Source organism: Ipomoea nil, unplaced genomic scaffold, assembly GCF_001879475.1.
Source record: "Ipomoea nil cultivar Tokyo-kokei standard unplaced genomic scaffold, Asagao_1.1 scaffold0415, whole genome shotgun sequence".
Lineage (NCBI taxonomy): Eukaryota > Viridiplantae > Streptophyta > Magnoliopsida > Solanales > Convolvulaceae > Ipomoea > Ipomoea nil.
In genome coordinates this window covers 1,370,383-1,385,259 of record NW_017616843.1, presented here as the reverse complement: position 1 = coordinate 1,385,259, position 14,877 = coordinate 1,370,383, and the positions used below count along the sequence as shown (strand labels likewise).

At 34.6% G+C, this 14,877-nt stretch overlaps 2 protein-coding genes across 6 annotated transcripts; one reads left to right on the top strand and one right to left on the bottom strand.

Moving 5' to 3' along the window:
- Positions 1–1,785: 1,785 nt before the first annotated feature.
- LOC109172262 lies at positions 1,786–9,624 on the bottom strand. Of its 3 annotated transcripts, XM_019321422.1 has the most exons (11): positions 9,200–9,624; positions 7,288–7,353; positions 7,075–7,217; positions 6,826–6,989; positions 5,316–5,385; positions 4,970–5,024; positions 4,758–4,841; positions 3,463–3,501; positions 2,443–2,489; positions 2,211–2,311; positions 1,786–2,054 (listed from the first exon to the last, which is right to left on the bottom strand). In XM_019321422.1, exons 1-11 carry the CDS (start codon positions 9,350–9,352, stop codon positions 1,984–1,986), a joined length of 993 nt encoding a protein of 330 aa, XP_019176967.1. In that variant the 5' UTR covers positions 9,353–9,624; the 3' UTR covers positions 1,786–1,983. The 3 variants fall into 3 exon arrangements, with proteins under 3 accessions (XP_019176967.1, XP_019176969.1, XP_019176968.1); XM_019321424.1 differs by lacking the exon at positions 4,758–4,841; XM_019321423.1 differs by lacking the exon at positions 1,786–2,054 and having other exon boundaries at positions 2,071–2,311.
- A 1,772-nt stretch (positions 9,625–11,396) lies between these two features.
- On the top strand, positions 11,397–14,560 carry LOC109172263 (putative lipoate-protein ligase A). Of its 3 annotated transcripts, none has more exons than XM_019321426.1 (5): positions 11,397–11,797; positions 12,746–12,984; positions 13,325–13,473; positions 14,217–14,472; positions 14,507–14,560. In XM_019321426.1, the coding sequence occupies exons 1-4, from the start codon at positions 11,460–11,462 to the stop codon at positions 14,421–14,423; spliced, it is 933 nt and encodes a 310-aa protein (XP_019176971.1). In that variant the 5' UTR covers positions 11,397–11,459; the 3' UTR covers positions 14,424–14,472; positions 14,507–14,560. The 3 variants fall into 3 exon arrangements, with proteins under 3 accessions (XP_019176971.1, XP_019176970.1, XP_019176972.1); XM_019321427.1 differs by having other exon boundaries at positions 11,407–11,513; positions 11,604–11,797; positions 14,217–14,545; XM_019321425.1 differs by having other exon boundaries at positions 11,398–11,797; positions 14,217–14,545.
- The last annotated feature ends 317 nt before the right edge of the window (positions 14,561–14,877 follow it).

Here is a 14,877-nt window from a genome sequence, read left to right as displayed (position 1 = left end):
AAGTGTTTATGTGTCCTCAGTTATATAATACACAGAATTCATGTTCATAATGCACAGAATTCATGTTTATTATATCGTGTTTATGTGTATGTGTATTATAAACATGAATTCTGTGTATTAGACCGGGGTCAACAATGCACTGTAGATCCTGATCCACAATATAACAATTAAAACTTAAAAGATGACAAGCCATAGTATCTCTAGGATTTACACACTATTTGAGAATCGATCTAAGTTCTAAAACACTAAGGGCATGTTTGGTTCGCTAAAAAATATTTTCTGTGAATTTAAAGAAAATTGACTTTTTCTTTGTTTAGTTCATGAAAACTATTTTTAATTAGAAAATATTTTCCTCAAGAATGAGGAAAACATTTTTCATAACCTCCCTTGGTGTTTTGTTTTTCATAGAAAACAAATAAGACAATTATGCCCTCACCAACTTTTATTAATTACCATTATTATTGTTGTTATTGTTATAATAATAATAATAATAATAATAATAATAATAATATTATTATTATTATTATTATTATTATTATTATTATTATTATTATTATTATTAATGTTAAACCAAGTAGCTAGTAATTAGTTTTTAGAAGTTAAAATAATATGTGGAGCTAGTTGCTTAGAACATGGGATTGCAGGCAGCAGTGCGTGGATCATGGTTGCAATGCATGGAGCATTATTTTCCCTATTTTCTAGCTTTACTAGTTTATCCTTCACTATAAATAGTTTTGTTATCAAGCTTTTTATTCATCAATTAAATTCATTTCTCTCTCTCTTTCTCTCATATATAAATAGATATTAAATATTTAATATATCTTATAGATATATTATATTTAATATAGATATATTATATTTAATATATCTACCGTTATCATTATTGTGTAAGAATATAATTGTCTTTATACTTATTATTACTTACAATTCCGAATTCAACCAAACAATGAAAATAATATTCCCAGAAGTATGACATGTACACATGAAAGAGAGCGCCTCTAAACTAAACAATTCAAACTCCCTCGAAAATGTATTGTATATATAATGGTGCAAACCCACTTCTCTTTCCAATGTAGGACAAAAGACTACTTCCAAATCTTCCCAACTCTATTTTCCAACTCACATGAGTCTATTTTAAAATCAATTTCTCATTCACTAATTATCCATTTTGAGCTTAAAATATATCGATTTCTCCGTTTCACCACGAATAACACAAATTCACTTTGACCCGGACCAAATCAAAAGTAGACCCCACATTATTTGTACCACAAAATAACCACTTAAAATTACCATTTTAACTAAAAGTTCCAACAAAAGGTATATCATTTGAAATACAATTTGATACAAATAATTTGGATCAAGTAGATTTACCTAGTTGAATATAACTAAAAGTTTAATATAGATGCAGATTAGATATTATCTGTACAATGTTTCAAAAAATATAATATTATCTGTACAAGGTTTTCATTGTCAATAACAATGCCGAATCTAAATTTATACTCCATAATGAATACAGTTTACATTTTTACCTTAATCTACTACTAATGTCTAGAAAAAATGTTATTTTAATAATACCGAACATTATTACAGTTCATTCAATGTAGCATGAAGATGAAACAATAAATTATTCAAGTACAACTTTTTATTAATGAAACAATAAACATTTTGTGGTCACAGATTAATATAAAAATTTTGTATTTGGGAGAACACCCACCCTGGTAAAAATTGCAAACTGATCTCGACCATTGATCTGGAGAGGATCAATGATTGTAAAACAAAAAAATCTAGAAAAAACGTGAGGACATTTTTGTAAATATTTCAAAGTTTAAAAGTGCATCGTGCACAACTACAAAGTGTATCCGATGATATGTAAATATGCTCTCAAAGAATACACTTCATATATCACTAGGTGCACTTTGTTTAATGATTATTGCACTTTGTAGTGTTGACCAATGCACTTCAAAGTTTGAAATTACCAAAATGTCACTTCTTTGTTCCATATTCCCTAGCTTTACAGCCGTTATCAACGGTTGAGATCAGTCCACAATTTTTACCTGGGCGGTGGTTCAGTAAGATTCAAGCTCAATAGTCTATTGCATTGGAAAAAGGGTCAACTTCCTACTAAGCTTAATTCAGAATCAAAAGATTTGTCTGTATTGAGTTGGGGAAGTTTGTGAGATCATACAAAGAATTAACACAATATCACTTACGCGATTCACTTTCAGAAAGCTTGTCCCTAAGATCCTTGAGAGCAGTCACGACATCCGGATCAAGATTGTGTTTCAGCAATTTGCCTTGCATGGATGTAGATCTGGAAGGAGCAAGATTCATCGATTGAGTAAAACTTCACTTCAAGTCCAACGAGCATCCCAATTTACCAAAATCATTGACAAAAGTACGATCTTTGTTCAATAGCAAATTTGTTGGAGAGATTGAGTATACCTTTGTTCTCGCAACATCCTCTCAAGCTCCTTCTCTGCAGTTTTGATCTGCATTGCTCCAAACATCATACAAGAGGCAGAGGAATAAATAAGTCTTGAAAAGAAAATTTTACAGGGCTCTTCTCATGCAAAATGAAGAATATCTAAGTAAAGCACAACCTCTCCCCTTCCCCTCCCTCGATATGCCAAATTGATTGTGCAACTAGGAAATGGAGAAACTCCTTAAAGAAAAAATAACAGAGACCCTGTCATCTAAGAAACAATATGAATTTTAATGATCGTTTATATTATTCTAAGGAGTTAATACCAACTGGGTCCCTCAACTATTGCGATTTACTTAAAAAGGTCCTCTATTTAACTTAAAAAGACGACTTTGTCCCTGGGTCTAACGGTCAACTAATGGTCAATCTAACAGAGGACCTAACAAGGTAACGTTTTAATAGTTATAGAACTAAATTGAGCAAAAAATTAAACACAGGGCCTTTTTAAGTAAATCGAAATAGTCGAGGAATCTCAGGCTGGTATTAACTCTTAGGCCCTATTTGGTAACATAGTTAGCTTATCAGCTAATTTTGGCTTATTTGACTACTATTAGCTGTTTGACTTAGTTAAACAGCCAATATGAGTGTTTGGTTAATCAACTTTTTGTAACAGCTTATTGCTCTAAAACACTAAAATTCAAAAAGCTGCTCAAAGCATTTTTTTCGATCAACTTTTTGAGAAAATAAATTATACCCTTAAAGGTCATTTTGCATGAAATCAACTATCAGCTAACAGCTAATTTACCAAACATCTTTCTACAACCAGCTAACGCTATCAGCTAGTCAAACCCGTTAACCAATCTGCTACAGCTATTTGCCAAACACCCCTTATTCTAAGATATCCATGAGTAGTTTCTAAAAAAAGATTTGGCAGTAAAGATCATTATAGTATCCCAAGACATTTTAATAGAGCATAAAGCAATTATGGGAATCCCAACAAGCTGGTATGTATAAATAATAAGCAAAAAGCACCACATTACCTCAGATACCAATGTTTTGCAACTCCAAACAAAAGCTCCCTGATAAAAATATTTAAGGTGGAACAATATAAAAATCAACTTCCAAATACAGAACAGCAGTCTACTAAGATTTGCCATAGCTATTTACCATACTTTATAGAAAAGAACAGACAAATGGCCTTTTAGCTCACAGATTTACTACACATGTTTAACAAATCCCATTTGAATGCATCAAAACTTAAGGTTCTGAGGACCAAGACAAGTTGATGGTGTGTTTTCAGAACATTAACACACAGTCACAAACTGATATTTCTGTATAGTGCATCAGCTGACATTACAAAGCTTGCATTCAAATACACCTCTTTACAGCCAAGTTGCACTAGTTTGAGAAAACACAGGAATCCCATCTGAGACAATTTGGTCCTAAAACCCTTTCTAGATGAGTCAAAATGTGAAACTAGACAACCCAAGGCTATGGGGAGATGTAATATATAAATATATACCTACAATTTGGTTCTTCTCCAGTTGGCAATGTCCACCCTTACTAACAGTTATAGCTATTGAAGCCTTCATAGAGGAGTGCAGTATACTATGATTTCATGTGTGAGGAATGAGGGGGGATAATGGTGAGTGAAGACTAAAATAATGTGGGTGTGGCTTACTATAATTTCTTGTGTGAGGAATGAGGAGTTCAGTATACTACTGTGCCAGGACCCTAGCACCATTTGTTTCCCTGCGAGAAACTATTCCAAAATAGCCTTACTATGCCACATGTGATTCATGTGTTCGCCAAAATTATTTCAATTTAGCAGGACCGCCAGAGAGGTAGACCAAGTTGAAACCAGAACTAATTCTTAATGCCTAAATTGGAAGCATTGAAGCTTTTAGGACAAAATTGAAACTAAGCTAGAACTTCTGGGACCAAACTTGAAATTTTGCTAGAGTTAATCAGACAGGATGAGCTAATGGCATGAAGACCGGCAAGCTAGAAATGTGAAAAGTTCTGCTTCAATCTGGAAAAATGACAACAAGGGCTCATAGCAATGCAACCAATTATCCAACAATCACATAATACAGATAAAAGGAAAACCTGCTTCTACCCCACAAGAACTAATAGAAACATGTTTCATGTGATTAGACCTTTACTCCTTTTGTTTGCAATAATAATAATAGTTAATGCGCCATAGTTCAATTATACAGCCAAAGTAATATAATATTCCGTAAGACTTTAGATGAGCTTTCTGGACAAGACTAGGAATAGACAAAATTAGAGAAACAAGGAACTTGACTAATCACTTTCCAAGGAGAGTACATACTGCTCCATAGGCTGCAATTTGTTGATTTAGGTCAGACGTTACAACCCAGACTTCTGGATAGCCATCCCTCCTCAAATCTGCAGCCTTTTTAAATATAGTAAACCAGCAACCATGAGGATAGCATAAGTAGCAATAACTAAAATATCAAGTGTACAACTGTACATCAAATATCAGAATGCAAAATTGCACCAAATTATTGAGCCTATTCTTACCTCTTTCTCAATCCATGCATCGGCACATGTTTCAGTTGAGTACACCACATCAACACTACAAAGCATAATTGATAGTCACATAATTTTATTAAAATCCATAATGCAAAAGAAAGAAAAAAAAAAGTTCCAACAATAGAAAAAGATTTCAAGAACTGAATTTAATCTATTTTCATCATCTTAACAACGATTGTTTAGAGATTTCAACCATTAGCAAAAGTAGAAACATGGGTCACGGAGAATTTACAGTGTTTCCAGAATATAATGATCACATTTGAAATCTGGCAGAAATAATATATACATACAATTAATGAGAATCAGTCAAGGTCAAGGTTCCAAAAATGAATACCCAGCAAATGTTTCCTTGTGAAAAGGCAGCCCAGACATCATGGCATCAAAAACAACAACCACTTTTAGCTCTGCAATTGTTTAAATACAGTCAAAAGAAGCAATCATTAAGACAGATATGTGATTGGAAGCCTAGTAATGAGACAACCTTTTGTGGGGATTATCTGCCAACTTATATCTGCAGTAATCTTAAGTAATTTTATTCAAGAAAATACTTCAACACTAGTATAATTATTAGGGATAAGGACCAAATAAGCCGTCAACTTTTTAGAATAATGCAATTAAATTCTTGAACTCAGAAGAGCTTCAAATAAACACTGGAGCTTGTTTTTTTTTTAATGAAATTGATCCCTGTTTACTAACAGCTACAAGTAAATATGAAGCTAATTAGTGCCAAATCAAACTGATGTAGAAGACAGATCACCCTTTGTTGTTGACATGGGATCCTACACGGCATCCTACATGTATTTTAACCTTTAAACGTGTATTTTTAACCTTTAAAACTATTGAATATTAACTCTAGACTGTAGTAGTGGACTTAGCCCAACTTGATTAAGTCTTATGTGTATAAATAGATCTCTTGAATAGTTTTTTAAATATAAAAATACAATACACCAGTTCTACTTTAACATGGTATCAGAGCCCAAACCCTAAAAAATCTTTGTTTCAAAAAATTTCCAAGTAAAAAGATATAAGTGCTTTCCGATAAGAAAATGAGCTTCTTTAGGCATGAACAGTGATTTTGCAGCTGCCTTTTCTTTTCCAATGCATCTCCAGTGGCTATTTGCTAAAACCTACAGTACCATCACACATAGAATCTCATTGCAACTCTATGCCAGGAACGTCATCACCACATCACCTAAGCTACCAGAACTCTGGTAAGTTTTTCTCAGATCTCTCCGTCTCTAGCAATCTTCTGACCAAACCACCTACAAACGTGTTTCTTTTCCTCCGGCAATCATTTTGGTATATTTTTCTCTAGCCATTTGGGTGTGTTTTTTTTGTCCTGGGCGGCTGGGCATAACTCCTAGGTGTTCCAAACGAGCTGCTCAGCCCTTCAAAATGGCTACCTGTGTTATTCTCCGAAACACAAGCGTCAATTTATCTCTCCTAATGTTACATTCATGAGTCATCCCATTATTTCCGGTCTCCAGTCTCCACCACCAGATCATTTTACCATCTCTGAAATCCTACTTATTCCCTATCTATATGGTTTGAAGCAATCTCCATGAGCTTGGATTAGACGATTCAATTATCTGATTTGTGAATTCGGCATGGTCCATAGTGAGATTGACTATTTTGTGTTCTATCAACACTCAACAAATGGAAAATGCATTTATCTTGTGGTTTATGTGGATGACATTGTGACTACTAGTTGCAATCAAGAGGATATTTGTCAGTTAAAGAATCATCTTTTCAGCAGATTCCAGACCAAGGATTTGGTCTTGGTATTAATATTTAGTAAAATAACAAGACTTGTACATAAGGAGAACTGGAGAAGCAAAGCAAACCTCTAACTGTGCTGAATGTGACCAGTTCATCAATTAGTTTTTGGCGAGCAATGTCTAGTTTTCCATTCAAGAAATGCTTCTTCAACTTAGCCCAAAAGCCACACACATTATAGCCATCAACAAGCAAGACAGGAATTGCAGCAGTGTTTATAACCTCATTTATGCTATTGAAAAATTCCAAAAGAAACAACCATTAATAACTTGCTCAAACTAGAAGTAAAGGGCAAGGAATTTGAATCATGAAAAGACCTAGGAAAAGCATTATAGTAAGGTGTGAGAGCTGGTTCTTCACTGTAGAGCTCTGTATCTTCAGGAAGTTCTTCCTTCTCTGCCTTTTTTTTACGATAACGAGTGGCAGCCTTATTTACTATATGTCTTTTCTTTTCGATCTCCTACAACACAATAAGCACCTTTTGAGCCAGTAGAAATAATCAAGTATAGCTTATTACTGGATTCACCAACCTTCCCTAATTTTATGAATTGCAAATTTTGTTTCAAATTTGACGTAATCCTCGGAGGCTCTGAACCCTATACCAAAAGATCACATTAAAAACTTTCAGTACATGTGCATAATTATTTCACAGAAGAATCATATATACCATCCTCAATCATTCTTAGCATACAGTCTTTACAAATTACAACCACCGAAACATGATGCAAAAATTTGTACCCCTATAAATTTTCAGAACTTTTGTTTGCACTCTAGGCAACTATACAAACAATGTATTACTCATCTCATATTAGGCACGGAGGATTGCTTTCTCATGCAGGGAAATTGCAGGGATGAAGACTCCTTGGTCATCACTGGATGTTGGAGTTGGGAAGTCTTTTCAGAAGAAGGATTCTTAATTTATTAGTTTTAGTTGTTTACAAATTGTAAAAGCAGCTAGCGGTGGACTCTTTTGCAATTTGTAATTGTTATTCTCTAGGTTAGGAAGGCATTGTCTTATAATTAGTATAAATGTTCTAGACTTGGAATAATAGAAGCATTCCTTTCCATTTCAATTGATTTATGCAGACTCATTTCATTTGTCAATTCCGCTTTTCAATTTGAACTCAAGTACTTCAAATCTGTACTTGCTCCAGCTTCCAGCTGTATCACTTTCTACCTTCTCAATAATAATTAAATAAGTCTTTTGTGAGACCATGTCACGTGAGACGTGTAATACTTTTTAGCTAAAATGTACGGAGTAATACTTATAATGAGTCCATAGAAAAATATTTCATTTTAAGTAAAAAGTATTACACGTCCTATGTCAGATAGTCTCACACAAGACCTACTCATCTATAATGTGAAAATAAATAAATAAATGAACTAATATTGTTAATATTCCGCAATATATTACTTCATGGATTTTAACATAATAATCAAATATACCAATTTACTTAATGCACCAAAGCAAGTCTATAATATACATTTAATACAAGCATAATAGGATAATTCTGAACCAATATCTGATGGATTACAATCATCTTTCAATATTTAAGCCATTTTCCCTCATTCTCAGTCTGTATTTTTTCATAACAAATTTCTAACATATCTATATTAGTTTGATAAACACTCCACAAATAGCTACTGTTTGTAATTGCTGCAATCAAAATAAATACAGCCAAACAATACTATCTTCAACTATCCAATCTCATTCTTTGTTTGTGTTTTCTCAATAACAATATACTCATATACTAATGTCTACTTTAGTTTGATGAACATTCTACATAAGTTTACAAAATTCTATTTCCTTAAAGACTCAGATATGGTGCCACTTTTCCTAATTGCTGCAACCGAAATAAATACAACCAAACAATACTATCTTCTGCTTATGCGATCTCACAGAATCACAGGACAGTTTGGCTTGATGCAAGCTACTAAGACATTGGTTACAAGAAACCAGTCCTCAAATAATCCCCGCCCCCTCCCCCACCCCCCCCCCCCCACCCCCAATTACTTAATTGCAAGCCTTCATCTTGGATTAAAACACCTGCTGCACCATTGACACACTGCCCCATTGATCTTTCACAAAGCTTTCCTTGGTCATTCAATCACTAGAACCATTTCATTTGCATTTTAGGAATGATTACAGAACATTTTTCAGCCATTGAATAGTGAGTGTGAACACATTTTAGTATTTAAAAATACATAACAAACAGTTTCCTGTTTTAGAGCATACAAATTCATTCAGTATTTTCAAACAATAACTCCAATTACACATAGTAGGTGAATTCATATCTTAACCTTTTGAATTCAAACTCACTCGCACTCAAAGTTTCCAATTTCAAGTTGACTCGAACACTGAAACCATAATTAATTCACGTTGTGACAAAGAATACAAACAAGGAATCTGAGAATTTATCAAAATGAGAGATAGAAGTGCACCTTAGGAGAAGGTGGCTGCTTGGATTTGTTATTGCTCTTCTTTGCCACGATTTTTGAAGAGGTATAGTCGCGGCCACAACCATCAGAAGACCGAATAAATCTCAAAGAAGAGAGCGACGCTGATAATGCAGCTAAGGATGATATGCCTTTCATGGGATTGTCCACATTTCACTATCCTTCAACTTCTCGAAATTTTATACTAAAGAAAGGTTAATCTTTTGTGCCCTCTTAAATTACCAACGAAATATGATATAGATACGATTTTATGTGTCTGCCTTCACTTTGTATTTTGAGCAATTTCCATGGCGAAATAGCAGAGAAACAGTACCCGTCGCCCTAGACCACTCGTTTGTACTTAGCTCTACTCGGAAGAGGAAAGCAATTAGAGCGAAGGTGTTCATGAAAATAAATTACTGTTCTGGTCATATTACTCTTGCTAAATTTTCCTTTTCTGATTATTTTCTAGTAGTTAATCATCTTATAGAACGGATTAAATTAGTTTACCCAAGTCTAATTAGGTTGTCAATGAGGTTGTGATTTAATGGCACTAATAGTAATTTGCTATTTCATATGGGAGGTTATTGGTTCTAGTCTCAATAGAGATGATATTTACTATTTGTACTTCAATAGATTGAGAAAGTAATATTTTTTTTAAATAAAAGACTAATTCATTAATCATAAACAAAAATATTTACAATATAGATCGTTAGAATGATAGCTCATTATTTACCGTCATACATAGAAACAAATTTCATAGCAATGTTATAGAAAACTTGGATCGTAGACTGTTTTATAAATTTGAAGCCGAAGTTATTGGATGAACTCGGTGCTTCTTCACAAATATGGTCAAACATAGCCAAGTTTGACTCTGATGTGACCATTTTATCATTCCACACTTATGATGAGAACTCGCCAAAGAAATGAGAGAAAAACTCGTCAAAGAAACGAGAGAAAAACTCGTCAAAGAAACGAGAGGGAAACACTCGCCAGAGAGACAAGAGAAAACAAACTAGTCAAAAGAACAAAGGGATAACGTAGAACCAATAGAAAACAAAATAAATGCAAAAGATGATAGAAAATCTGTCAAATCTGGAGAGTCTCTGACGCCTTCTCTGAAAAAACGATCGGAGATAATCTAAGATCTAACGCTTATTCCTAAAACAGCCAGAGGATGGAGTCTAATAATGGCGCCGCCGGCTCAACCCTCCAATAGAGCGACAGCCGGCAACGGGAGGATGCAGTCGCAGGGTCTTTACAGACGAAAAAGGGAGAGAAAACAGTTAAGTTTTTTTTATAAAAATTCAGGAAGAGGTTGAGAAAGTAGTTATGAACAAATATTGCATTGTAATAGAGTCAGTATAATAATAATAAAAAGTCTAACTAATTATATTGAATATGAGTGTTCAAATATCCAGATGATGCAAGGTATCGGATTTAGGTCGTGCGATTAAAATTGGTGGATCGGGTTGACCACAAACCTACCATAGTGGACCATCCACCAAGTGGGGCGAGACCGTATGGTACCTCCCCCTTACGCACATCCATCAATAGTCGGTACTGGCTAACTACAGTATGCCACCCATGGTCACACTGACACCCAAGTCTTGAATGCGCATAATTTGTTAACTGAATATTATTGGATTGGGTCGAATATCTCAACATCAAGTTCAGATATCCATATTATGCAAGGTATCGGAGTCAGGTCGCGTGGTTAAAATGGGCGGGTGGAGTTGTGCACAAGCCTACCATAAAGGGACCATTCACCTGGTGGGCGCGAGGCCGTATGGTACCTCTCACTTACGCACATCCGCCAATAGTCAGCGCTGGCTAACTACAATATGCCACCCCTGGTCGCACTAACGCTCGAGTCTTGAATACACATAATCTGTTAACTAAATGCACATAATCTGTTAACTACATGCACATAATATGTTAATTGCAAACACATAAATTTTGGACCAACGTTCACAATGCAAGATGAACTCTAGTACATGGTTATCAATGCGGACTTTTTGGGCGAGATGCCATCGACTGCCTAGTCGACTAGGCACCTAGGCGATGAGTATTAAATAAATAAAAAAGTATATATATATATATATATATATATATATATATATATATATATTGAAAATATATTGTCTTGGACAATCTTTTTACTCGCCTATTTACTTCAAGTTATCTTTAGTTGATGAATAGTTTTTTATTATTGTATTAGGTTTGTTGTTTTATTTTTTTACAAATACCTGAGCCAAAGCCTATAATGGCCTTGAGCAATAGGGCCTACTTCGCTTCCTCAATAGGCAGATATAGAGCTGCGACTGGGAGTAATAGAGCCCAAGAATTTAACCAAGAGCAGCCCGATTCAACCTTGTTCTGTTCGAATTCATTTTTATGCCGATTTACCGACCACACCATTTCGATGAGTTTGGGTCAATCTAGAAATGCTGGGCTTCCGCTACTGAATCTTGTGAAGCTAAAAGGAGTGCCCATTTTGCAGCAACTGCATCTTGAGGAACGGCTGCTACGAACTTCATCCGATAATTGGTGCATCATTAATGATGGAACGAACACACCCACCATTGTTATGGGTATCTCTGGGTAAGCTTTACTCATCGAGATTTCTATTGCATTCGAAAATGAAGCTGATTACTTAATGCTAACAATTGATCATGTTGAACATGATAAGGTTATGTGTATGAATGTGAATGAATGATTTGAGCTACAAAATCTTAGCTGAAGTTATTGATTAATTGCCAAAAGAAAAATTTTTAAGTGGATACAATCTTGGGCTTGCTAAATTTATGAGGATGAATGGTTGCTGTTATGTATATCATCTGGCTTGAATATTTGATAATTTTGATGCCAATATGTCATGGATCTGTCTCTCTCTACATGAAGGATGATAGAGTTCCAAAGCTCTTACCTTTATAGCTAATTACTTTTGGCATTGCAGTTAGTTTGAAGTTTGATTGCTTTTCATTTAGGCCCTGTTTGGTAAATGACGGTTAGCTGATAGCTGTTAGATGTTAGCTGATTGTGTTAATTAGAGGGTATAACTAGTTGATAACATTAGCTGTTGTAGAAAAGTGTTTGATAAATTAGTTGTTAGCTGATAGCTGTTAGATGTTAGCTGATTGTGTTAATTAGAGGGTACAACTAGTTGATAACATTAGCTGTTGTATAAAAGTGTTTGATAAATTAGTTGTTAGCTGATAGCTGCTAGATGTTAGCTAATTGTGTTAATTAGAGGGTATAACTAGTTGATAACATTAGCTGTTTGATATAATTTCTTTTCTAAAAAAGCTAATTGAAAAAGTTGTTTGGAGAAGCTTTTTGAATTTTAGCATTTTGGAGTTGCAAAAAGCTAATTAATCAAACACTTATATTGATATTTTAACTAAATCAAACAATTAATAGTGATCAAAAAAGCCAAAATTGGCCTATAGGCTAATTTTTTTACCAAACAGGGCCTTAGTGTTTTCTGTATGTTTTCATCAAAGATTTCTTTTTGTAAGCTTTTTCTATGTTTTTTATTTTTTTTTATAGCAATCCCACTGAACTTCTTGAAATCAATTATGTTTTACGAGACAAGATACCAGTTATCAAAAGGTTTACTGGTGGAGGTACTGTAATAGTTGATCATGGGACAATATTTGCAACTTTTATATGCAATAAGGATGATGTTCCCAGTGTACAACCGTATCCCCGACCTATCATGTCATGGAGCAGCTTATTATACAGTAAGGTATTCCAAGGAGTTGGGGATTTCTACCTTCGTGAAAATGGTAAGTTCATTCTAAGTTCCTTTCGTTTTAAGATCGTAATTCCTTATCATAAATTTCACTTGTTTCTCAAATGTTTGGTCTAGATTAGAACCTCCCTAGCTAGCTTTTGTTCGTTGGTTGGCTATAAATCTAGGACAAAAAATGGAATTAATTCATGATTCAACCTTCATTGTCATGCTCAATTTCTCTTGGGTATCAAATTTCTTTTCCTCTCTTTAGTTAGGGGGGGGGGGGGGGGGTGAATTTTTTCTCATGCCTTCATCTACTTTAATGCAACCTAAGTAGTTGTGTTGTACAAGGTGGCCACAATCATGTCATGTATTTATGTAAATTCTTTCAGATTATGTATTTGGCAACCACAAGTTCGGTGGAAATGCTCAGTCTATAACAAAGAACCGGTGGATCCATCATACCTCTTTTCTATGGGACTACGAGATCTCAAACATGGCATATCTGAGTCTTCCAAAGAAGGCCCCTGATTATAGACAGGTTTGCTATTATATCTGAGACTTCAATTTCACTAGAACCATTTCATGTCGCCCCTGATTTTTATCACGTGCTTTATAACTCGGCCTAATGATGGTAGCAGTTGCAATTTTCTTTCTCTGATCTAAATGAACCAGTCTTGTAATGCAGTTAAGACTTGGGGAATGTTAGCTAAACGTAACATACATAAAAGTGTATGTTATGTATGTTACAGAGGAAAATGTAAAGGGAACCTCGGTTTCCAAGTAACATTGTATATTTCTTTGCCTGCATAATTTGCATTTGCCATTTCAGTGTTATTGCTGCATAGTTTTGAACTCAAATTTTCATTTTGATGACTCATTAGACACACACTGAACACAACCCCTCCTCATTCTCCTGTTTATGCCAAAAGTGCATCTGTATTCTATCATTCCACTTTGTGTATTGTTGGGCGGAGGCCAGTAAGGGCAAGTCTAGCACCCTGGCTCTCAAAAATGTGATAGCGGTTTATAAGAAAATAAAGTTGTACATTCGTTACTAGCTATAGCTTTTGGCGTAGTGGTAAACGCCTGATCTTAACAAGTGGTATCAGAGTCAGGTCTAGCAGACCAGCACCCTGGCTCTCAAAAATGTGATACTGGTCTATAAGGAAATAAAGTTGGGCCTTCGTTACTAGCTATAACCACGCTTGATCCTAACATGTACGTGCCTAAATTTGCAATCGAGATCTCTCATTCTCTCTATCGTTCCCTTTGTATATTCAGGCAAGAGACCATTCGGAGTTCATATGCCGCATGAAGGACTACTTATCCAGGTCACAATTCATCAACCGGACGATCGATGCAGTGAACTGTCATTTTTGTGTGAGATCAATGGAGGTGGAAGAAGCTGAGCTTTTGTGTGACATGAAATTTTCACCCTCTTCTAGGCTACTTGGAAAGCAAGAGTTGGGGGAGGCAGTTCTTACTTGAGTCCCAGCCTGAGAACACCATATTGCAGTCATTGTGATTTTTCATCTTTTCATATGAGAACCACCATTACCATGTGTGTGTTTCATATTTGTACACATCCACTCCAGTTATCAATTTGTTTTTTTTTTTTTAATATTAATTATAACTTAGTTTTAGCAAATAAATTTTGTAAATTTAGAATCTTTTGAGGTTATGTACGGTCGAGACATTACTTGGCATTTTAGTCTGTTAGCTAGGAATGAGACAAATTGTTAACTTTTTTCGTGTCAAATAGATTAGTGAACTTATTGTTTTTGTACAATTGAGTTACTGAACATAAAAAGTGTACAATTGAACTATCAAACAAGCAAAAATATATACTTCGTATGTACAATTGGGATGTAACATAAGTTTGAAACATTTCAATCTTTCATCTCAACTAATATTATTATAAAGAAAATGATGATTATTAGTA

Coding starts and splice junctions, on each gene's coding strand:
- LOC109172262 (XM_019321422.1), bottom strand. CDS start 9,352: ATGAAAGGCATATCATCCTTAGCTGCATTATCAGCGTCGCTCTCTTCT. Junction 4,842..4,969: donor ATGCATGGATTGAGAAAGAG/GTAAGAATAGGC, acceptor ATATTTAAAAAG/GCTGCAGATTTGAGGAGGGA. Junction 2,055..2,210: donor GCTTTCTGAAAGTGAATCGC/GTAAGTGATATT, acceptor ACCACCGCCCAG/GTAAAAATTGTGGACTGATC.
- LOC109172263 (XM_019321426.1), top strand. CDS start 11,460: ATGGCCTTGAGCAATAGGGCCTACTTCGCTTCCTCAATAGGCAGATAT. Junction 11,798..12,745: donor ATTGTTATGGGTATCTCTGG/GTAAGCTTTACT, acceptor TTTTTTTTATAG/CAATCCCACTGAACTTCTTG. Junction 12,985..13,324: donor TTTCTACCTTCGTGAAAATG/GTAAGTTCATTC, acceptor AAATTCTTTCAG/ATTATGTATTTGGCAACCAC.